The sequence below is a fragment of the Barbatula barbatula genome (assembly GCF_947034865.1).
Source record: "Barbatula barbatula genome assembly, chromosome: 3".
Taxonomy (NCBI): domain Eukaryota; kingdom Metazoa; phylum Chordata; class Actinopteri; order Cypriniformes; family Nemacheilidae; genus Barbatula; species Barbatula barbatula.
The window spans coordinates 3,146,933-3,171,042 of NC_136764.1; the positions used below are offsets into that span (position 1 = coordinate 3,146,933).

Below are 24,110 nucleotides of genomic sequence, written 5' to 3' on the forward strand. Positions count from 1 at the left end.
AATCAGTGTCCATGTGAACTAGTTTAACAAATGAATAAAGCAAAACTTCACTAACATTGTCTCGTGTGGTTCTTACAACTAATATTCTCCCGTGTTACACATATAAAGGAAAACAAATATTTAATATCATTTATGTGTGTGTCTGGATCTGTGAGTGACGTGTGTTTGTGATGTTTCATGCTCTATAAAGGTCTTTTCTGTCATCTGTCATTGTTTGTTTAAGAGAAATATCCATATTGATGTCGAGCTTCAAACAAGAAACACTTTTACCAGTTACAGAAAGTTTATGTGAGACATTTCCCTTTACAATCCTGCCCTTGCACACTTCACCTATGAACGCTTACAGATAGTAAATAAACTTACAGGTTTATATTTCTCAAAGCAAAGTTTGTTCGCGATCTAAATCTCAACACTGCGCAAACTTCAATACTGAAAATGGCCACAAGGTGGCGCACATACACATGACAATCTGAACACATGAAACTAAAGGTTGTCGGTGTTTTAACAGGAGGCTCAATATTATGCATGTGAATTATTTTCTTATTGTGACAAATCTTATATTGTTGTAAAGGTCTAAGACTCTAAAATAAATATTTTATCACTGTTTTATCAAATCATTTATGTAAGAAGAGTAATTGATTCATAAATGACAAGAGTGTGAATAAGAAACATTTATGTGCTGCTCAATGTCTGGCGGTACACGTACATTTACTTCAATATTTAGTTTAAATTATCTTATCATAACAAACTATATTGTCAGAAAGGTCTATGACACTAGTATGCATATTTGATCAGTACTTTATGAAATTCATAAATGACAAGATTGTTTGTATGAAAGTGTTTAGAGTGTTCTGGTCTTGAAAAGCCTCCTCACAACATTATATCCAGTAATGAAAAGGCAAGTCAGTCCGCTATGATTGGATCAAAGCTTGGAAATGGGTTTTTAAAAGCAAAAGAGGGATTCTGAACTAAGATCAGATCATGTAATCCGATTTTACATTTGATCTGGATCAAACCTGCCCTTTTGGTTTTTCAAAACTTTGAGCAAGGTTTGGGATCTATTTCATCCAAAAAACATGATTATCTTTATCCCATCAGAAGGGTGGATTCAGTTGTGATTTTTCGAACAAAATAAATGTTTTTTTTACATGAATGATCACAAAATCAATGTTTACTGATGATATATATACATTTCTTTATATTTCAAGCATATATGAACCATGTCACATCTAATGGTAAACAACACATCTTGCTTACCCAACTAGAAAAAAGTGCAGATGGAGACACATCTCCTGAGGCAGAGATAGAAAGAGCTGGTATCTGTCCTGTAAATGATCTTTGAGTATTGTATAGTATTCAGAACCGGACAGTAACGGAGTACATTTACTCGAGTACAGTAGGCTACTTAAGTACAATTTTGAGGGATCTGTGCTTTACTCAAGTATAATTTTTGGGGAGTACTCATGACTTTACTCAAGTAGATTTGAGAGGCAAATATTGTTCTCTTTACTCCGCTACATTTCTATCCATAACCGGAAGTGCCCGTTACTTCTAAAAACCCTCAATATTTAGTTTCCCTCTCAAACGTGATTGGATTGCGCAGGCGCAGGATGAGGAGCCTATCAGCAGGGCCAGACGGAATCCGCGTCTGCGAGTATATAGTATCGTGTATTTGATCGAGTACGCATCAAGTTCTCTGTTGTTTAGTGTTGCGATCTGATGATTTTATGGCGTGATCGATTCCAAAGACATCCACAGTCTACTTCTCAAGCGAATCTTATAGATCGTGATCGTTAAAGTAGATTACAGAACAAGCCAATTTTACCTCACGCAAAGTAAAAGTAAGTAGCCTGTCTATATTAATGTCTTACATGATATGGTTCTCGTGACTCGTGTTCGTATTGCATCACGTGTTTTTGTTGATAAAAGCAAGCTTAGCCTACACATTATACTCGGGTTTAAGAAGCAAACTCACACACAACAATGCAATGAGTGAACAAGTTTGTTAAAGCGCTTATGTTACTTTTTCCTTTCTTCTTCATCTCATGTGCTGAAACAGTATCACTGAAAGATCCATTAAAGTCGTCAAAAACACGACTGAGATCGTCAGAGTTTAAAACTGTGAACAGCATTTACATGTATGATCATCATTATAAAAATATGTCATTCTGCATGTTAAATGTATATTATAAATAAACAAGTAGGTCTATATTCAATAATGGTGTTTATAAAAAAATGTTCATAACGTTTTTATTTAGGTTTAATTGCAATTGTGACAGCTGATTTGTAAATGCTTTTATTTTGTAAAGTTTAAAGGCCCATTCTCTCAAATCTTTGAACAAATTTTTTTTTCTTATATCACATTTCAAACAATATAAAACTATTCCGCAGATTAAGAAAGAAATTCTGCGCAGAATTAACAAAAGAAGTCCGAGTCAAAAATTCCTCCAATTTGCAGAAGCATGTCAAGATACGTACATTGAAATAAACTTCCTTACATTTCTTTACATTTAACAGTTCAGTTGGCCTAGACAGGATTACAATAGTGTTTGTTGAACTGTCTCCAGCTTCAATGTTTGACCACTGTGTTTATGATTAAACTGGTTTGCAGTGACATTAATTTCTTAATTCATGCCAGGAGTGAAAAATATATAACGTTCTTTATTTTTAATAGAAATCATCACTCATAAAACATTCATTCTCGTCTTCTCAATGGTGCGTATATTTGAAGAGATTAATATTAATTATAACATGTTAGAAAATATTTAGTCATACAGAATAACATTTCTATTCATTTGACTTTCAATTCCTTTTACATTCTCCAAGGTATTAACATTCATATTTTTCATAACTCCATGTAGGACGTTTCTGTACATAAATGTAAGCACCGTGGCAGTAGTAATGCAATATTCAGAAAATCTACTCTTGTTACTCAAGTACTTTTAATAACAAGTACTTCAGTACTTTTACTTAAGTAGACTTCTGACTAGTACTTTTACTTGAGTAAAATTTAGCAAGGGGTATCTGTACTTTTACTCAAGTAATGAAGCTGTGTACTCTGTCCCCCTCTGCATATTAGATCATACAGGCATTTACTTTCAGCAAAAAAATTGCAGGTGTTTCATAATACAGTGTATGGTAAGGTGTAGGGAGGTTTGAAAAACAATTGTTTCTACCTTAACAGTAGAGCTTTAAAAAACACATTTTAATGGATATGAGGGTTTGGGTTTGTGATCTGTAAGTCTCTGTGCATGTTCATGCATTCATTCAGTCGGATTTTAGTAAAAGACATGTTTTGTTATACAGCTTTATAAAATGTATAAATGTATTATATTTTAAACAAGTTTATGTGGTTTGGGCAACAGAAAGCAATATTAAATATTAAAAGTCTAGCAAACTGTCATGAACGTGGTGGGAGAACCCAAGTGCAGGCAGCGAGGATGAAGGGGTTAACAGAAGCTTTAATATTAAACAAAACAAACGCCCACGATGGGGGGAAAACTGAATAAACTAGAATACAAAACTGAAAACAAACACTTCCCACATTGGGGGCAAAAATAACCAGACAGGAAAACAAACAAGGTACTTTAGGGAATACATACACTGTAACCGTAACATGGCCAAGACATGGAGACAAGTACAGGTAAGAAAACATGTACAACAAACGAGCACAAGACAATAGACAAGAGGGCATTAAATAACGAGACTAACAAAGGAAATAACGATGGGCAGGTGTGGGTAATGAGACACAGGAGGAAAGCTATACTAGGAACGAGAGGGGCGGGGCCAAATGACGAGACTGGAGAGAATCCATATTAAATCCTGATTGACAATAACATTCTTCTCTCCACATAAAACACATGAGTCTGTCATGATTCTGCCCCTAGACCAGAAAATCAAGTCAAAAGAAGGCAGAATCATGACAGCGAACAGACATTATTTCCCAGATTTTCCTGTCCAAGAACAATACTGTTATGTTTTAATCCAGATGATTAAAAGCAGAAGAACACAAACTTCTTAATTCCTTAAGGTCTTTTATTCAACAAGCCAACGAAGCTAGGCATTACATGATTGCCTGCAGGTGCCACCTTCTGTTCTTACTCTGCACCCTTTTATTGACCACAACATGTGACTACAGCGCCATCTTCTGGCAAATACACAACACAACATTTTCCCAATACTTGAAGCAAAATACAACAACTTCAATTAGTTCAACCCATATATATCACATTCTGTGTCCATGCATATTTAACAATGAATTCTCATTTAGCACACAAGAGTCAATGTCTTTAGTACTAAGTAACATAATCATGCAACCAACGAGGAGGACGTTTTACTCGTGATGAAGAACTTTCAGGAGCAGCTGCAGATGGAACAACCACTTGAGTAGGTAAGTTCACAAGTTCATTTTTAGGCAACCCAGTAGATGAAGAACCAGATTGGAGAGGCAAGGGCACCAGTTCATTCTCACTCACATTTTCCATCGGTGCACAAGCTGGAGAAAGATGAGAAGCATGCCAAGCTTTCGCATCTGACAACTGGTAAGTACATGAACCAAGCTGACGTACAACTTTTAAAGGGTTTGAAAATCTGGGATGCCCTTTTGGAACATGAACTGGACTTTGTATACGCACCCAGTCTCCAGGTTTAAACGTAGGAGTACAAGCTCTTCGTCTTTGATCTGTGTATAATTTCATCTTCTTTTGAGCCAATACCACTTTTTGCCTCACAGCAGTAGCCTTGCAACCATTAGGAAGAGGGAGAACACAACCATTAGGAAGAGGGAGAACATTTAGGCGAGTACGCATTTTCCTACCACTAAGTAACTCTGAAGGAGACTGTCCAGTAGTAGCATGTGGAGTAGCACGGTAGGTTTGGAGAAACCCTGTTACTGTTGATTTCCAGGCCTTTCCAGATAGTATAGCAGTTTGAATACAACTTTTCAATACTCTGTGAAATCTTTCAATAGCTCCATTTGCAGCAGGATGATATACTGATGTATGTATATGTTGGATATCTCTAGCTTTCAAAAATGCAGCAAACTCCACTGACTTGAATTGACATCCATTGTCAGAAACAATGTAATGAGGATTTCCATATCTGCTGAAAACTGATGTCAAGAAGTCGATTACATTTTTACTTGTGATTGAAGCAGTGAATGCTACTTCTGGCCATTTACTATGATAGTCAATTAGTGTCATAATATAACGACAATCCCAGGTCCCAGTTTCAAATGGACCAACAATGTCAACAGCCACTTTTTCCCATGGTGCAGATGGAAAAGGCACAGGTTGTAGAGGAGCAGCACAGACATTTGTAGTCTTATCAGAAGACAAGCAAACTTCACATCTTTTAATCTGTTCATTAACTAAGCAGTCAATCCCAGGCCACCAGTAAAGTTCACGAATGCGCTGTTTCGTGCGCACAATTCCTTGATGACCTTCATGGGCCAGGTTAACCAAGACCCGTCGTAAGGAAACAGGAACAACAAGACGTGATCCTCTGAATACATAATCCTTTTGCACAGTAAGTTCATTACGTACTTGAAAATATGGCCGTATAGCAACATCCACAGCAGTTGAGGAAGACGGCCATCCAAGAGAAATTTGAGCACACAATGCAATCATTTCTGAACATGATGCAGAAGCAGAAGCAAATTCAGTTGGAGACACAGCAGACATTTCAGAAGACAAAAATGCAACAAACTCTGGTTCAGTATCAGCAAGATCCTCTTCAGAAGCAGGTAAGGGTAGACGGGAAAGATAATCAGCAATCTGGTTTTGAGAGCCAGGATAATAATGCACCTCATAATTAAAGCACAAGAGTCTCTCTGCCCATCGCGCTATCCTCATTCCAGTGCGATCTGTGCTTTTAGAAGAGAGAAGAACTGTTAAAGCTTGATGATCTGTACGTAGAGTAAATTTTCGGCCCCAGAGGTAGGTTCTCCATTTTTCAACAGCCCAGACACATGCTAACGCTTCTTTCTCAATTGTTGAATATTTACGTTCAGTAGAAGACAATGTTCTTGAAGCAAATGCAACAGTACGTTCAGTGTTGTTTTCATGAATTTGCGAGAGTACAGCACCTAGTCCATAATCTGAAGCATCCGTTGAAACAACAGTGGGCAAGTCAGGGTCAAACAGTGCTAACGCAGGTCTTTGAAGTAATAACTTCTTCACAGTATTAAGACTGTCTGACCTGACCATCTAAATTCAGAACCTTGTCTGATACAAGCACGCAATGGTTCTACAACTGTGGCGAAATTAGGAATAAATTTATTGTACCATGACAACAATCCAAGAAGAGAACGGAGTTGATGTGCATCATTGGGAACAGGAGCATGAAGCATTGCATTAAGATGATCTTCATCTGGGTGAATACCCTGTGCAGACACAGTATGACCAAGAAAACGCAAACTGCTTTTATTGAAGTGACATTTTGAATCATTCAATTGTAAACCTGCATCATGTATACGTTGAATAACCATCTTGAGCATATGGTCATGTTCACTTTTTGTGCGTCCCCAGACAATGACATCATCCAGATAATTAGCTACATTTGGCACTCCCTGCAGTACGGTTGCCAACATTTTCTGGAATGCAGAGGGGGCTGAAGCCAGGCCATAAGGTACTCGGCAGAATCTGAACAGTCCTTCATGAGTGATAAATGCAGTCAGATCACGACTTTCTTCGTGTAGCAAGAGCTGAAAATAAGCATTCTCCAAGTCAATTGTAGAAAAAACAGTTGCTCCACGCAGCATAGACATCAACTCATCAATATGGGGCAAAGGATAACTGTCTGCCACAACAGCTTTATTTGTTTCTCGCAAATCAACACCCATGCGAATACCAGCGGTCTTCTTCTGAACAACTACGATTGGAGAAATCCACTGAGATGCATCCACTCTTTCAATGACCTCCAAGTCAAGAAGACGTTGAATTTCATCACTAACAGCCTTTCTAACAGACAATGGCAGCCGTCTCAGTTTCTGACGTACAGGTTCCACATTTGGCGAAATTTTTACCTTATGCACAAAGCCTTTAGCACATCCTAGCTTAGCAACAGGCACAGAAGCAGAAAGACGCATTACAGGAACTGAAGACTGAGCAGGGTTTGAAAGTACGGAAGTTCCTTCAAATTTAAGATGCAATCCATTAATCAAATCCATTCCAAGAAGAGCAGTTCCAGAATCAACTATAAAGATGGATGTTTTACAGTCAATATAGTAGTACACTTAATCTTATTAAATTCTGAATCATGCATGTAAAGAATTTGAAGTTCAGGCAGTTCAATTGCATGTACAGAACGTGTCTGCTGTGAACGACACACTTTTGAGAAATGTCCCAACTTTTGACAATTATTACAAGTTACAGAAACAGCAGGACATCTGGCATCATTTACAAGATGCTTTGTAGACCCACAGCGATAGCATGCACGAGTCATGAAAGTAGCAGAAGATTTTGAGGGCACAGACAGAGGGTTCATAGATAATTTTCTTGTGTAGCGATCAACAGCATGCACACTCGTAGATTGTATTGCTTGAACAGGTACTGTAGTCTGCTCTGAGATTAATTTAGCCTGTTCACCAGCAGCCTCCATTTGTGTAGCAATAGTAATAGCTTTGCAAAGAGTCAAATCAGTCTCCAATAACAAACGTTCTCTAACACGATGACTGCTTACATGCTCCACTAATTGATCACGCAACATTTCATCATTATTAGATGCAAACTCACATGTGGCTGCTAGTTCCCGAAGAGAAGCAACATACTGCAAGATGGTTTCCCCCAGTGCTTGACTTCGTCTTCTAAATGCATGCCGTTCAACAACAACATTACGTCGAGGAATAAAGTACAGTTTTAGACACTCCATAGCATCCTCCATTGAGTCTCCTTGATCTGGCAATGTATAGAACAGTCTCTGACCCTCTGTTCCTAAACAATGAAGAAACAAAGCTCGCTTTCTTGCAACTGGCCAGTCATCCCCTGATGCATTTACAACAAGTAAATAGTTCTCAAACATCTTTAGCCAGACATCCAAAGGTATAGAAGGTTCACCCGGGCATGGTAGGAATGGTGTGGGAAAAGAAGCAACAGCAGACATATTTCCTATGTAGAACAGCAAAATCCTCGTCGCCAATTTGTTACAAACTTTGATGCCTGCTGTGATCTGCTTATTGGCCTTGTAGCCACATCATGGTGTGTAGAGGATTGTTATCTTCAACACTGTAAAACATCAGAGAGATCAGATATTAAAATACACTCTTCACATTCATTATCTTAAGACATTTCAGATATATTTTATCCACAAGTATTGCTACAAATATTCACAACAACAACTCACTGTAGTGTTTGTAGTTGACAGTGTGGATCCTTCAGTAGATCAGAGAGCAGCTTCACTCCTGAATCTTCTGGATTATTACCTCTCAGATCCAGTTGTGTCAGATGTGAGGGGTTTGATCTCAGAGCTGAAGTCAGAGCAACACAACCTTCAGATCCAATATTGCAACCAGACAGACTGAAGAGAGAAGAAAATAAATGAAATAATGACAATAACATTTAGACAATAATTGATAGTAAAATTATTCAATATTATTATGTCCCTTTTTACAAGATACAAGTAATAAATTAAATGATTGTGAATCACTGTCATTATACAATAATATCATGAATAGTTTAATATATTCAAGTTATTTATTAAAATGATCTCAGTTTGGTGATAATTCTGTATGAATCTGAATCAACAGAGAGTCATTGACTGACAGTCACTGTTGAGTCTCTTACATACAGTGTTGTGCTAGTTACTAAGAAATAGTAATTAGTTACCGTTACTAGTTACTTAACTGAAAAAGTAACTCAAGTACTTTGTTGATTGCTTACACCACAAAGTAATGCGTTACTGCTAAAAGTAACTTCTTAGTTACTTTTTTAAAGAACGTTCTTTAATGTTTCCATTAATGCCCTTTTATGCGTAATGGTCTATACAAACACAAAACTGACTTAAACAGAAAGTAATTTTTAAACAGTATTTTATTTAAGTCAGACCAGCACAAACTGAATCTATCACAAGGATTTCTGAAATAAATAACAAACAAGCTGAATAATATATTCAGAATCAAAAACTTAAGTGGCTTCTGCATCATAAAAGCTGTTGTGTTGAGCCCTTAAAAATGTTCCTTTCACAGCTTAACAATGAAAAATATCTGAATTATTCAGAATCAATTTCGAGAAACTCAGCACCAACATAACTGCTATTATTGACAACCATAAATGATATGCATTAAAAAAGAAACATAAAAATTTTAAATGCTGTTTAAAAATGAAAGTTTTTCGTCCCATTTGCTGTGTGCCGCCTGAACATGTTATGATGCTAACAAGTGAAGGATTTTTATTATGGTTTAAACGTGCCTTTACATTGAATATGCTTTATGATTTCATTATTGATTACTAACTATGCATAATATGTTGAAAATATAACCAGTGTGTGTGAGTTGAATTTAAGGCTGATACTGTGGGCTTTTTCCACAGGAAATACTATGTATGTGTGTAAGAGATCAGGTTACGCACAGAGCGTATTGGAATTTGTGGGGGTCTTGTGCATGTGGGGGTCTTGGGTAAATGTGTTACAGATGGTAGTTTGAAAAACAAGGCAGTGAGCTGGTTGGCTGAGACAGGACAAAGAAGAGAAAGCGGAATGGACCCCAGCTGAAGAAGAGGCACCCTAAGAAATATTATAAATATGCTGTGAAATTGTTTTTCTGGGTCGGTTGGGCCTTTAAGACATCAGTTCTTTTCTGAGATGTTATGTCTGAGGCAAATCCACCCATCAGCTGGTGTACACAGCTGATGTATTTTGTTTTAATCTTCTGATCAATAAACTTCAAGATTTTACTTTGACTGGCCTTCTCTCCAATTTTGAACGCGCAGAACATTGCCCAAAATGTTCAACAGATGGTGACCCCGACGTGATTGGAGAAAAAGGCATTTAAAGAGAATTGTAAAACTCGGGGAGTGACCGAAAATCGGGACGAACAACTTTGACTTGAACACGCTGTCGACAGAATAAGATGAGGTGAGCAGAGACCTATTTTAACATAGTTCTGCAGATTGTATATTCCAAATTTATGTGTTGAGTTTGAAGTATATCCGTACCATTGATTAAAAATTAAAAATCATTGATATTTGTTGATCAGAATAAAAGGATATTTTTATTTTTATTTTGTTGTTTAAATCCCTTTAAAACACCTGCAGGTATTGAAGCCTTGCGGCATGATAAAGGGTGCTTTTAAAACACCGGCAAGTATCAAAGCCTTGCTGCATGATAAAAGTGAATAAGTTGTTAAATCCCTTTAAAACACCTGCAAGTATTGAAGCCTTGCGGCATGATAAAGGGTGCTTTTAAAACACCGGCAAGTATCAAAGCCTTGCTGCATGATAAAAGCTATAAAAAGCCTTTAAAACGCTTTGAGATAACCAGGCCTCAGACACGCTAAAAGCTATAAAAAAGCCTTTAAAACGCTTTGAGGTAACCAGGCCTCAGACACGCTAAAGGCTGATTAAACTGTGTGTATTAATTGTGTATTGTATACTGTGATATCATTGTGTAAAATGTATGATTTTGAGAGGGTGTGTTGAGAGTATGGATGCTCCCCGGTAGCTGGAAACAACAATTTGGGAAAGTAATGGAGTCAGAAATGTATGCAAAATGTGCAGTCGGTGAATCCGGACACCTGTGTACCACTTTCAGATTGTGTATATTTTGACAAACTGACTGTTTTGATTAAACATTTCTCTCAGCAGACTCAATCTGACATTGATCCTGAACCCATAGGGGTGAATGGTGTCCGTCATGGGAGAAGGTAATAGAATATACTGGTGGTTGGACCCCGAAAGATCTTACACCTAGAAAAATATACCATGCCTCTATTGTCTGGCGACCAATTCCTAGATGAGGATGATAATGATGTTTGTGATGATTTGTGACCATTTTTAATGGTCAAGAGGGGGACTGAAGGATTTTTATTATGGTTTAAACGTGCCTTTACATTGAATATGCTTTATGATTTCATTATTGATTACTAACTATGCATAATATGTTGAAAATATAACCAGTGTGTGTGAGTTGAATTTAAGGCTGATACTGTGGGCTTTTTCCACAGGAAATACTATGTATGTGTGTAAGAGATCAGGTTACGCACAGAGCGTATTGGAATTTGTGGGGGTCTTGTGCATGTGGGGGTCTTGGGTAAATGTGTTACAGATGGTAGTTTGAAAAACAAGGCAGGGAGCTGGTTGGCTGAGACAGGACAAAGAAGAGAAAGCGGAATGGACCCCAGCTGAAGAAGAGGCACCCTAAGAAATATTATAAATATGCTGTGAAATTGTTTTTCTGGGTCGGTTGGGCCTTTAAGACATCAGTTCTTTTCTGAGATGTTATGTCTGAGGCAAATCCACCCATCAGCTGGTGTACACAGCTGATGTATTTTGTTTTAATCTTCTGATCAATAAACTTCAAGATTTTACTTTGACTGGCCTTCTCTTCAATTTTGAACGCGCAGAACATTGCCCAAAATGTTCAACACAAGCTGCCTGAAAGCCGCCGACTCCACAGTAGAGACAGGCTGCATGTTTTCAACAACATAACATACTGTGCAATAATAGCTTTGTTGATCTGTCCCTGGCTAACAGTCCGGTTAAAATCTAGTCACTGTTGTTTGGCTGGATGGGCTTGACTCACTTCGAGTGTATCCACAGAGTCCGACACCGGGTTAGCTTCTAGCTTTGTCGATGCATGTAGTTTCTGGAGGTGCATCGACAGATTGTATGCTCAACTAACGTGAAATAATGAGCATATTTCCACTTTGAGAAACTTGTCTTGCTCTCGCCTTGACTCGCCATGACTGCCGCACATACTTGAATACCGGAGACACACCCACAGTGCGTCTTCGTGTTTACAGTGGTTGCATCCACCAATCCTACAATGCGTTGCTGTAAACAGGTTAGGCTGTAGGCTTACACTTCAGCCAAAATAAGTTAATTTAAAAAAAGTAACGGACAACGCACCATATGGTAACGGTAACGGAGTTATTTTATTTTAAAAGTAATGCGTTACAGTATTAATTTCTGCCAAAAGTAACTGCGTTACAGTAACGCGTTACTGCCCAACACTGCTTACATATAAAGATGATGATAAACTTATGAAGACCTCCATTTACATAATACATACACATGTTTAACTTTATTGCTTTAAGGATTTTCTTACTTTAGTGTCTTCAGTTTACAGTTTGTATTCTTCAGTCCATCAGAGAGCAGCTTCACTCCTGAATCCTTCAGATTATTGTGACTCAGGTTCAGTTCTGTCAGATTTGAGGAGTTTGATCTGAGAACTGACGCCAGTGATGAACAACTTTTCTCTGTCAGATCACAGCCACTCAGACTGAAAGAGAAATTACAAGAGAACAGTGATTCACAATGTTTGTAATAAACTTATAATCAAATCAAGTTGATCTCGTTTCAATGAAAGCTTGAAAACTTCTATGAGTGACAGTGAACTTCAGTAAAACATGATGTGTGTGTCCAGACACACAAGAACAGTATGTCATATTAACTTCATGTTAATGGAGAGAAACCTTCTGTATAATACAATTACATTTATTAATTGGGGAAATGTTTTTATCCAGAGAGACTTACACATGAGATTAATACAAGAAGAATGAGTTTATCCAAGAGAAAACATAATACAAGTAAAGTGACTACATCAAATTTACACACGAACAAAGTGAAACAGCAAAAATAATCGACAGTCACTTGAATTAAACAAAATCGTTAATAACTAAATGATAATTTGATCAGTAACTCACACTAGTGTCTGTAGTGGACAGTGTGGATCCTTCAGTAGATCAGAGAGCAGCTTCACTCCTGAATCTTCTGGATTATTACCTCTCAGATTCAGTCGTGTCAGATGTGAGGGGTTTGATCTCAGAGCTGAAGTCAGAGCAACACAACCTTCAGATCCAATACTGCAGAACGACAGACTGAAGAGAGAAGAAAATAAATGAAATAATGACAATAATATTTAGACAATAATTAATAGCACAATTATTTAATATTATTATGTCCCTTTTTACAAGAAACAAATAATAAATTAAATTATTGTAAATCACTGTCAGTTTATATTAATATCATGAATAGTTTAATATATTGAAGTTAGTTATTAAAATGATCTCAGTTTGGTGATAATTCTGTATGAATCTGAATCAACAGCGAGTCATTGTCATGATTCCGCTATCATGTCATGTTTATTCTTGGTCTTGCAGCGGAGTCATGGCATAGCCTTGGGTTTTGTGTGAGAAAGACATGGCTTTGTTTTGATTCTGACTTGCCATGTGCTTTCTCGTGTCTCGTCAGTGTTTCCCGCCATCTCGTTTCCTCGTTAACCTTTCCTGATTGTTTCAGTACCCGCACCTGACCCTTGTCAATTATCCTGTGTTTGTTTCCCTTTAAAGCCTCCTCTTGTCTATAGTCCTGTGCTCGTTCATTGTATGCTGTACCCTGTATTTTGTACTTTGTTTGTCAATGCTGTGTCAATGCTGTGTCAATGCTGTGTCAATGCTGTGTCAATGCTGTGTCAATGCTGTGTCAATGCTGTGTCAATGCTGTGTCAATGCTGTGTCAATGCTGTGTCAATGCTGTGTCAATGCTGTGTCAATGCTGTGTCAATGCTGTGTCAATGCTGTGTCAATGCTGTGTCAATGCTGTGTCAATGCTGTGTCAATGCTGTGTCAATGCTGTGTCAATGCTGTGTCAATGCTGTGTCAATGCTGTGTCAATGCTGTGTCAATGCTGTGTCAATGCTGTGTCAATGCTGTGTCAATGCTGTGTCAGTTTAGTCTTGTCCTTAGTGTTTTATTTTTTAGTCTAGTTAGTCCGTGTCCTAAATTTATTTATCTTGTCTTGTTTTACCCCCTTGTGGGTTTTTGTTTTGTGTTTATATTATATTAAAATCTTTGTTAACCCCGTCATCGCTGTGTCTGCCTGCAATTGGGTTCTCCCCTGAGATCCTCATCCACATCCTTGACAGTCATTGACTGACAGTCACTGTTGAGTCTCTTACATATAAAGATGATTCTGATAAACTTTTGAAGACCTCCATTTACATAATACATACACATGTTTAACTTTATTGCTTTAAGGATTTTCTTACTTTAATGTCTTCAGTTTACAGTTTGTATTCTTCAGTCCATCAGAGAGCAGCTTCACTCCTGAATCCTTCAGATTATTGTCACTCAGGTTTAGTTCTGTCAGACTTGAGGAGTTTGATCTGAGAACTGACACCAGTGATGAACAACTTTTCTTTGTCAGATTACAGCCCCTTAGACTGAGAGAGAAATAACAAGATAACAGTGAATATATAAACACATCAAGAGATAATGTTTGAACAATGAGAATCATCTGCACAAGAGCTGAAGCAACATCTGCACCTGATAGAGAATCACTGCAAGAACTGAACCCTGACAGACAATTATAAATAAAAAACAAATGAATGAAAATCAGACAAAAGCCACAAGAGAGCTGCTCTCACTCTACAGATGCAGTGAACAATTCCATCATGTTTTATTGTGTCTCTGTAGGACATTAACTACAGTAATGTGGACTGTTAGATGTTCGGGTGAAATGCAGGTAAATGACTCACTGAGCTGTTCTGGATGATTTGATCACTGGCAGAAGCCTCAGAAGACATTCATCTGATCGATCATATTTCCTCAGATTAAACTCATCCAGCTTCTCTTCTGAGTTCAGTAACACAAACACCAGAGCCGACCACTGAGCTGGAGAGAGACGGACTCCAGTAAGACTAGACTCATCTCCTCTGTTCACATATGTTTGTACTTCCTGCACTAGAGAATGATCATTGAGTTCATTCAGACACTGAAACAGATTGATGGATTTCTCTGGAGAGAGATTCTCTCTGATCTTCATCTTAATGTACTCGACTATTTCCTGTTTACTGTCAGAGTTTCTTCCTGTCTGTGTCATCAGATCTCGTAAGATTGTCTGACTGGACTCCAGTGAGAGACCCAGAAGAAATCTGAGGTAAAGATCCAGGTGTCCGTTCTCACTCTGTAAGGCCTTGTCCACTTCACTCTTCAGTAAATCACTCATGTTTGATCTGAACCAGCTGAAGGGTCTTGATGTTTGCTGAAGAAATGACAGAAACTTGAACAAAGCAGCAAGAAACTCCTGAACGCTCAGATGCACAAAGCTGAACACCTTCCCTAGGTTCAGTCCAAACTCCTCTCTGAAGATCTGAGTACAAACTCCTGAGTACACTGACGCTTCTCTGACATCAATGTCACACTCTCTCAGATCCTCCTCATAGAAGATCAGGTTCCCTTTCTCCAGCTGTTGAAAAGCCAGTTTTCCCAGAGACTCAATACTCTTTCTAGCCTGCTGAAGATCTACCTCAGATTTCCCATCAAACTTCTGACTCTTCAGTTTGATCTGAAACATCAGAAAGTGTGTGAACATGTGAGTGAGAGTCTTGGGGATCTGTGCTGGACTCTCTGCTTCACTCAACATTCTCTGGAGAACAGTGGCTGAAATCCAGCAGAAGACTGGGATGTGACACATGATGTACAGACTTCTGGATGATTTCATGTGTGTGATGATTCTGTTGGCCAGACTCTCATCATTGATTCTCTTCCTGAAATACTCGTCCTTCTGAGGGTCATTGAATCCTCGTACATCTGTGATCAGATCAACACACTCAGGAGGAATCTGATTGGCTGCTGCTGGTCGAGAGGTGATCCAGATCAGAGCAGAAGGAAGCAGATTCCCCTTGATGAGGTTTGTCAGCAGCACATCCACTGACGCTGATTCTCTGACATCAAACAAACTCAGATTCTCTGAGAAATCTAGAGGAAGACGACACTCATCCAGACCATCAAAGATAAACACAACTTTATAATCATCAAAGTCTGTCGATCTCAGTTCTTTTGTATCTGTGAAGAACTGATGAAGAAGATCCATCAGACTGATATTTGTCTGTTTGATCAGATTCAGTTCTCTGAAAGGAAGTGGAAATATAAGGTGAAGATCTTGATTTGTTTTTTCTTCAGCCCAATCCAGAATGAACTTCTGCACAGAGACTGTTTTTCCAATTCCAGCGACTCCTTTAGTCAGCACACTTCTGATGGGTTTGTTTAGTTCAGGTGAGACTTTAAAGATGTCATTACATTTGATTTGTGTTTCTTGTGTCTCTGATCTTCTGGATGCCGTCTCAATCTGTCTCACCTCATGTTCATTATTGATGTCTTCACTCCCTCCCTCTGTGATGTACAGCTCTGTGTAGATCTCATTCACAAGTGTTGAGCTTCCTTGACTTGAGATTCCTTCATTCATTCTCTGGAATTTCTCTTTTAGTCTGGATTTGTGTATCTTTATGTATAAAGGGGCCAATTCTGATAAACAAAGGGAATATATATAAAACTACATGTATACAATTAGAAAATATATATATATTTGACCTTAAGAGTGTTTTAGATTTTGCTGATCATGACATTAGATGAACACAAAAAGCTTCATGGTTCTATTCTGTTGATTTATTAACTGTAAATGTATTTTCACTAATAATCATCAGTAAATACAGACACTGTGTCTGTTCGTCTGAAGGTAAAGTGATGTCATAGTCACATGACTGAGAGCTCTTACTGGTCTGTAGTTTGTTAGCGAGGTCTGTCTGCTTCATCTTCCTCAGGACGTTCAGTGTGATCTTCAGAAACATCTCTCTGACTCTGATCTGATCTTCATCATCCTCCTCTTCTCTCTCAGAGCATGATGGGTAATCTGGACTCAGTAGACTCTTGAAGATCTTCAGCTCTTTCTTCATCAGAGAGATGAGTTTGTGCTCAAGCTCCTGAGAACATTGTTCAAACACAGAGAGATTTATTCAGATGGATTCACAGTGACCTGAGATCAATCTAAACGAGACCACAAGCTCATAGTTAAACAGTTCTTTCTACATTACTAAGACCCATTTCATTAAAACGATAAATAGTCAAAACAATTAAAAACACAGATGATCATTCATTACACACTTAAACTGATGACTGCTATTTTTTACACTATCATTATAGAAATTATTTAATCTTTGTAAAGTACAGAAATGGTTCACACAAACTTGGGTTTTCATGTTTTATGGGGATTTTGCATGAACACGATAACACCAGACGGGTGTTAAAAGTGACACTGAATCAGTGTTAATTTGATACATAAGTGATTGAGTAATGATTGTTTGATTATTGAAGACAACTGATGATAACAAACAGAATCAGTAAACGAATAAGAACTACAACTGACATAAATGAAGCCTTATTGCAAAAGAGAAGGAAGTGAAAAAGTATCCTACCTGAAAAATAGAGTCCTTTGATCCATCTGTTGTGTGTCTGTAATTTAACAACTTGTATTTACATTCAAACATATAGAGTAATACAGTTAAAACGTAAACATGTGTAAACATCAATACTTTGACAGACTCGCCCATTTCAGAGAATAATGACTGATGAAGTGATTTACTCGTCTAAACCATCAGACTGTTCTCACCTCACATCTGGATCATCACAGTCTCCTGAACTGAAGTGACGTGGAGGATCCATTGATGCTTCACTCTTCATGGACACACAGCTGGGTTTAGGAGATTCTCCACCAGTCAAACTAAAACAACATTACAACACTTTACTTCATGTTCAGTTTTATGCATTTTTCAATAAAGCACTTGTATTAATGAGATATTTTACCCAATAATAATACTTTATATAAATGATAAAAACATATTTCAATATAATTCATAAAAATATAAATAGTAAATGTGTATAAAATGTACATTTACAAAATGTCTCTACATGTTAATGATTATAAAACCACAAATAATAAAAAATAAACTGAAACTATTTAAACTAAAGTAAGTTATTAAATACAAACTCTTACATCTGTCAGATCAAAACACATCTAACTATAGACAATAACACATTTAAGTTGATTAAAATATTTCATTTCTCACCTTTTGATAATTCTGGAGAGATTCATGATGAACACACAGTGTCAGAATATAAAGAGTTAATCTCAAACCTGTAAATAAAATACTGATGTGTTATGTGTCATCTCAGAAATACACACTTCTTTCCCATCAGTCCGTCCACAACATTGAGCTTCACATTTGCTCTTAACAGTGAAACTAAGTTTTCAAAACGTCACTTTTAATGTTTTGAGTTTATAAACACACTTCCTGATTCCAGAAACAACACAATATTCAAGACAGTTCTTCAACCAATAAACTTAATGTGATGTTCAGATCAAGACGATATTAAATCTACTGAATAAACATGAGGCTGTTTATACTTACTGTGTTTTTAGCTTCTTTATGATTTATTTTCTTGAACGAGGCTTTGCTGTAAAATGGCTCCTGCTGTAATAGTTTCACTTTCACCTGCAGTTACCTGTGAAGGAGGAGGAGCCACCAAACATGACAGACTTGTTCCACAGGCAGATGACATCAAAGTACCGCGAGCGCATTCAGACCGAAGTCCACTAGTTAGTGACCCCTGCGCTAAAGGTTCTTCCTCATGTAGGCAGTAGTGTGACGTCTCTCCAGGAACCTGCTGAGTGAAACTCTTCACAATATGAATACTTATGAAGTTTATTCTCCAGTGACGCTCTTTCTCCAGTATGGATTATGTGATGCTGCTTAACTGGCTCTAATACTCACACCACACTCAAACACTTCACTTCTCTTCATTATGGATTTACTAGCAATTCTTACCATCGTCATTCAATAAAAAACATATTTCCACAAAAAGGCTTTACATTGTTTTCTCTGTTTATTTAAAATACATGTTGTATCACTCATAACAGATAAATGGTGTTTCTCCAGAATGTGAGCACATATTGAAGGTCTGGGAACCATGATGGCTTTGAATGAACGGCCCGTGGGTGAGAACGTCTGAGGCTAACTGGGTGATCTTCCTCCACTGAAGATGTGTTTGGGCTCTCCAGTGAATTCTCTTGTGGACAGTAAGCGCACTATTGTGTCTGAAACTCTTTCCACACTGAACACATGAGTACAGACGCTCTTCAATGTGAGTTCTTATGAGCTTTGCCAGTCGGTCTTTGTATGAGACTGTTTTCCACACTGAGTGCAGGTGAACATCTTTTCTCCAGTGTGGACTCTTATGTGCATGTGAGAGAACCAACGTCAAGGTAAGTGATCCACAAGCTCAACTCATAGACGCTTGATCATTTATTTCTTCCTCCAGACGACAAGACATAAAACAAAGAGAAACAACATCAAACTAACAGAAATGACTTGACAGGACTTATAAGAGAAACAGATTCAACCAGACCATCTGCCCCTTTCCTTATAAAGGTATTAGACGAGACCATTTAACACAACAGGGGATAATTACACAATTCTCAACATTAACAACTTTAACATGGGTTTTGTAAAATAAGCATATCCACAATTATCGATAAACTCAAGCAATAATTGATACTGGATTTATCGGCTTAAAAACCAATCGCTTGAGAAACTGTTGGTGAATTCTCCCCCCGGCTCATCGGTAGTTGGCTCGTCCTGGCGGAACCAAGATCGCATAAGTTCCTTGCTCCTGTCCGGACTCAGATCTTTGTCACCCCGGAACTTTCTCCAGCAGCCTCCTTCAAGGACTCCAACGCATCATACCGGTAAACTCAACAAGAAATATGTTTTCATAAACAGTAGAAGACAAATATATTGTAAACTATTTGCGGGCCTACAAATCAGTGTCCATGTGAACTAGTTTAACAAATGAATAAAGCAAAACTTCACTAACATTGTCTCGTGTGGTTCTTACAACTAATATTCTCCCGTGTTACACATATAAAGGAAAACAAATATTTAATATCATTTATGTGTGTGTCTGGATCTGTGAGTGACGTGTGTTTGTGATGTTTCATGCTCTATAAAGGTCTTTTCTGTCATCTGTCGTTGTTTGTTTAAGAGAAATATCCATATTGATGTCGAGCTTCAAACAAGAAACACTTTTACCAGTTACAGAAAGTTTATGTGAGAGACATTTCCCTTTACAATCCTGCCCTTGCACACTTCACCTATGAACGCTTACAGATAGTAAATAAACTTACAGGTTTATATTTCTCAAAGCAAAGTTTGTTCGCGATCTAAATCTCAACACTGCGCAAACTTCAATACTGAAAATGGCCACAAGGTGGCGCACATACACATGACAATCTGAACACATGAAACTTAAGGTTGTCGGTGTTTTAACACGAGGCTCAATATTATGCATGTGAATTATTTTCTTATTGTGACAAATCTTATATTAGTAAGGTTCCTACTTATAAATGAGGCCCCAGAACACTCTAAACACTTTTATACACACACAATCTTGTCATTTATGAATTTCATAAAGTACTGATCATATATGCATTCTAGTGTCATAGACCTTTGTGACAATATATAGTTTATGATATATTAATAATTTAAACTAAATATTGAAGTAAATGTACCGCCAGACATTGAGCAGCACATAAAGTTTCTTATTCACACTCTTGTCATTTATGAATCAATTACTCTTCTTACATAAATGATTTGATAAAACACTGATGAAATATTTATTTTAGAGTCTTAGATCTTTCTGACAAAAGTGTACGTACGCACAAAAGCCAAAAATGGCGTACGAAAAAAAGAAATCAGATTTATAAAACCGTGCGTAAGCACACCTGCACGCAATTTTCACTTTAAATCACAGCCTACCTGATAGTTTGCGTGCAAAAAAAAAATCATTTACCGCCCTTTCTCCGCATTCAACCAATAGATAGACAATGCAAATTGCCTCATGAATGGCCTCTATAATTGGAGAAACCAGTGTGTGCGGTATTATGCCTGACACGGACACGGTGGAAACAGGTAAATAATTTTATTGCATTAGCACAATTAAATAAAATATAGCACAATAAGTAACTGTGTTATTGTTTTTCCAGAGGATATGGGAGCACACGGTGGCGAGGAGACTCCCAGCGCTGAGTCTGCAGCAACTATGGAGTGTCCGGACTCGGAGGTCCCCAGCAGGAGCGCGTCCAGACCCCATGGCATGGTTGGAAGTGGCCGGGTGTTAACGGAGGCTGTACTTCATACACAGAGGGATACTATTGACGCAATTAAGGTTATAGCAGATGAGCTAAAACAAATAAGGGTTGTTTTGGGCGACATTGCGTCTACATTAAAAGATCTTGTTAAAAAATGAACCTTTGTGTTGTTCCTTCAAAAATGCTGCATTATTTCCTCGCGGATCCTTGCTCCCTGATGATGCCGTTCATGTTGGGGAGGGTGGTGTGGGTCAGGCTCCTCATGCTGGAGGTAAGGGAGGTCGGGGGGAGAGCAACACCATTCCTCTGTGCCATGTTGTGTAGAATGGCGCATGCCATGATGATCTGGCAGACTTTTTTTGGTTGATATAAAAGTCTACCACCCGAAACATCAAGGCAACGCCATCTACACTTGAGGAGGCCAATGGCTCTCTCAACTACAGAGCGCGCACGAGCATGGGCATCATTGTAACGCATTTGCTCGGCACTCTGAGGGTTTGGAAATGGGATGAGGAGCCAACGTCTCAGGGGGTAACCACTGTCACCTACCAGTATAACAGATTAATTTTACATTAGGCTTTAACTGTTAGAAAACAGACCATTATTTAATTTTCACTTATCAAGAAGCCACCCATCGCGCACAGCACCTGCTTCAAGTCTATTCCCTACACTGCTGTGCAGTACAATAAACGAGTCATGTGTTGAACCAGGCCATCGCGCCACAACGTTTGTAAAAATCATGTTGGCCTCACAAACAACTTGCAGATTTATGCATCATACCAAGTAACTAAGTTTGAAGATGTCAATGTTTCTGTTTTCCAGCATTTCAGTGACGTTTGAGAAGAATTTGAGTCTCATTGTATGTTTTAACACCTGATTACTGTCATGTTGTGCAGCCGAGGTGTGAAACTTTAGATTTTCTTTGGTCAAACTTATTTGGTTAAATTCAAAGGGAGACGATCACAGTATTGTTTAGTTTCATTTATTGCTTATTCATAATCTCTCTGAAGAGTGTATGCAGTGATTCCTGTACCCTAAAATAAAAAGGAAACAAAGGAGTTGGTGACAGTCATCCAGATCAATAACAGCTGGTTTATTGTTTATACCTGATATTACTTTTATTGGATTTAAGTGAAGAGAACAACTTGTTTTGTCAATATAAACTTCTATGTTAAATCAAACCGTGTCAGTCATTCACCCACTTGCTGGTTGTTCTCTTCCTCCAGTAGAGTTCTTGCTTATAAATAAACGAGTCATGTGTTGAACCAGGCCATCGCGCCACAACGTTTGTAAAAATCATGTTGGCCTCACAAACAACTTGCACATTTATGGAATGCACATGTTTTCGATTCACATAAATGTACTCGTTCTCATGTGGAGCCCTTATAGCAATACGAGTGCAGTCAATTGCACAGATTACATTTGGGAATCCGGACATTGCTGCAAATTGCCTTTTGATATTGGCCTGTTCCCCAATAGTGTAAGGAAACTTTATGTATCGATTTGTCATTTTAATAATCCCTTTCAAAACAGCAGGCATTAAGGAGCTCAGTGATGGCTGTGAAATCCCAGACCTATGTCAAATTAACAGAATTATAAGTTTCCACATCAAGCTTTGCGAAGGAAATTTTTTTATCATATTGTTAACTTGCCTGTCGGCTAACTCCCGCTGGTAACTCCCGGTTGCAAAAAATCCTAAAACTGACAGGACTTGGGATGGTACCGGGATGGCGCGGTTTCGTGTAGTTTGCCTTTGTAATGTTGGCCCCAATTCAGCACACAGATCCAAAAGCATGGGTCTAGGGAATCTAAATCGGCTTATTAGCCAGTCATCATCGTGGGCTAGGAAATCTTCGCGGTCTCTAAACACCCTTTCCCTTTCCCTCCTAAGTCTGCCATTGGCATAGTCCTCCAGCAATGCCAGCGCATCCATCATGTCGTAGATGCAGGGGTTTCACCGTAGTATTTATGTTTACAGCGATCACATTTAAGCCTTTACACCTGTCATACCAATCAGACAATGAGTGGTAAACCCATACGCCCACCCTTAGATCATTAGCAAATGAAAGTAAAATAAATTAAATTGATGCACTTTTATTTGATAAATTATTACCATTTATTTATATAAATTGGTATTGTGGACATGCATGTTTTATGATTAGGACGCATAATGAGGGTTGAAAGTGATTTGTATGTTTATGGTTATATGGATAGGTCTATATGCGCAACTTTTCAAGTTCAATGTGTTTAATTTCATTAATCTACCGTCAATCCCTCAGCTCACCATCGGTTGTCGCCAAAACTGCTCTGTCTCCAAAATGTTCGTACACATGGGTCACAGTTTGCGTGCAGGTACGCAAATATTCCCGTCAAGTTTGTTTTTATAAATCACAGTTTATGCGTGTGAAGTGGCGTACGCCTGTTTCAGTGCCTTATTTGTGCGTACGCAACGGTTATAAATGAGACCCCTGGTCTTGAAAAGACTCCTCACAACATTATATCCAGTAATGAAAAGGCAAGACAGTCCGCTATGAATCGGTGATGAGAGATTGACATCAGGGTTCTAGGAACAGGCTTTAGGCTGAATCATTTTGACACCAGACCATCACTGTTCCAGGATCTCCATCAAAAAGGCTTCTGGACCTGCGATGGATCCAGAAAGTGCTATCGATCTCTATTTGACCCTTTTGTGGATATCACAGTGGTCAATGCCTTCATACTGCACCAGCAGCTGGCTGAACACCAGAACCGAAGGCAGATGACACAGAAAGATTCTGGGAGGCTCTGGATCTGGAGCTTACAGACTGGAGGCCTCAGAATCAAAGCTGCTCCACTTCTGCTCCTTCCATCTCCTCTTCTGTTACAACTATTACAACTTCTAAAACCCATTTCATGTCCATTTCTTGTTTTTTATTATTTTGTGTCCATTTGTCAAAGTCAAAAGAAAGTGAAGAAAGCATCTCAATGTGTTTCTTT

At 38.2% G+C, this 24,110-nt stretch overlaps 1 protein-coding gene across 1 annotated transcript; it reads right to left on the reverse strand.

The window, feature by feature from the left end:
• Window positions 1-8,064: 8,064 nt before the first annotated feature.
• Window positions 8,065-18,566, reverse strand: LOC306892481 (NLR family CARD domain-containing protein 3-like; the record flags this gene model as incomplete). The annotated part of the gene is made up of 7 exons (XM_079453609.1): window positions 8,065-8,222; window positions 8,341-8,514; window positions 12,259-12,432; window positions 12,857-13,030; window positions 14,200-14,373; window positions 14,689-16,456; window positions 18,491-18,566. The coding sequence occupies 7 exons, from the start codon at window positions 18,564-18,566 to the stop codon at window positions 8,171-8,173; spliced, it is 2,592 nt and encodes an 863-aa protein (XP_079309735.1). The 3' UTR covers window positions 8,065-8,170.
• Window positions 18,567-24,110: the final 5,544 nt, after the last annotated feature.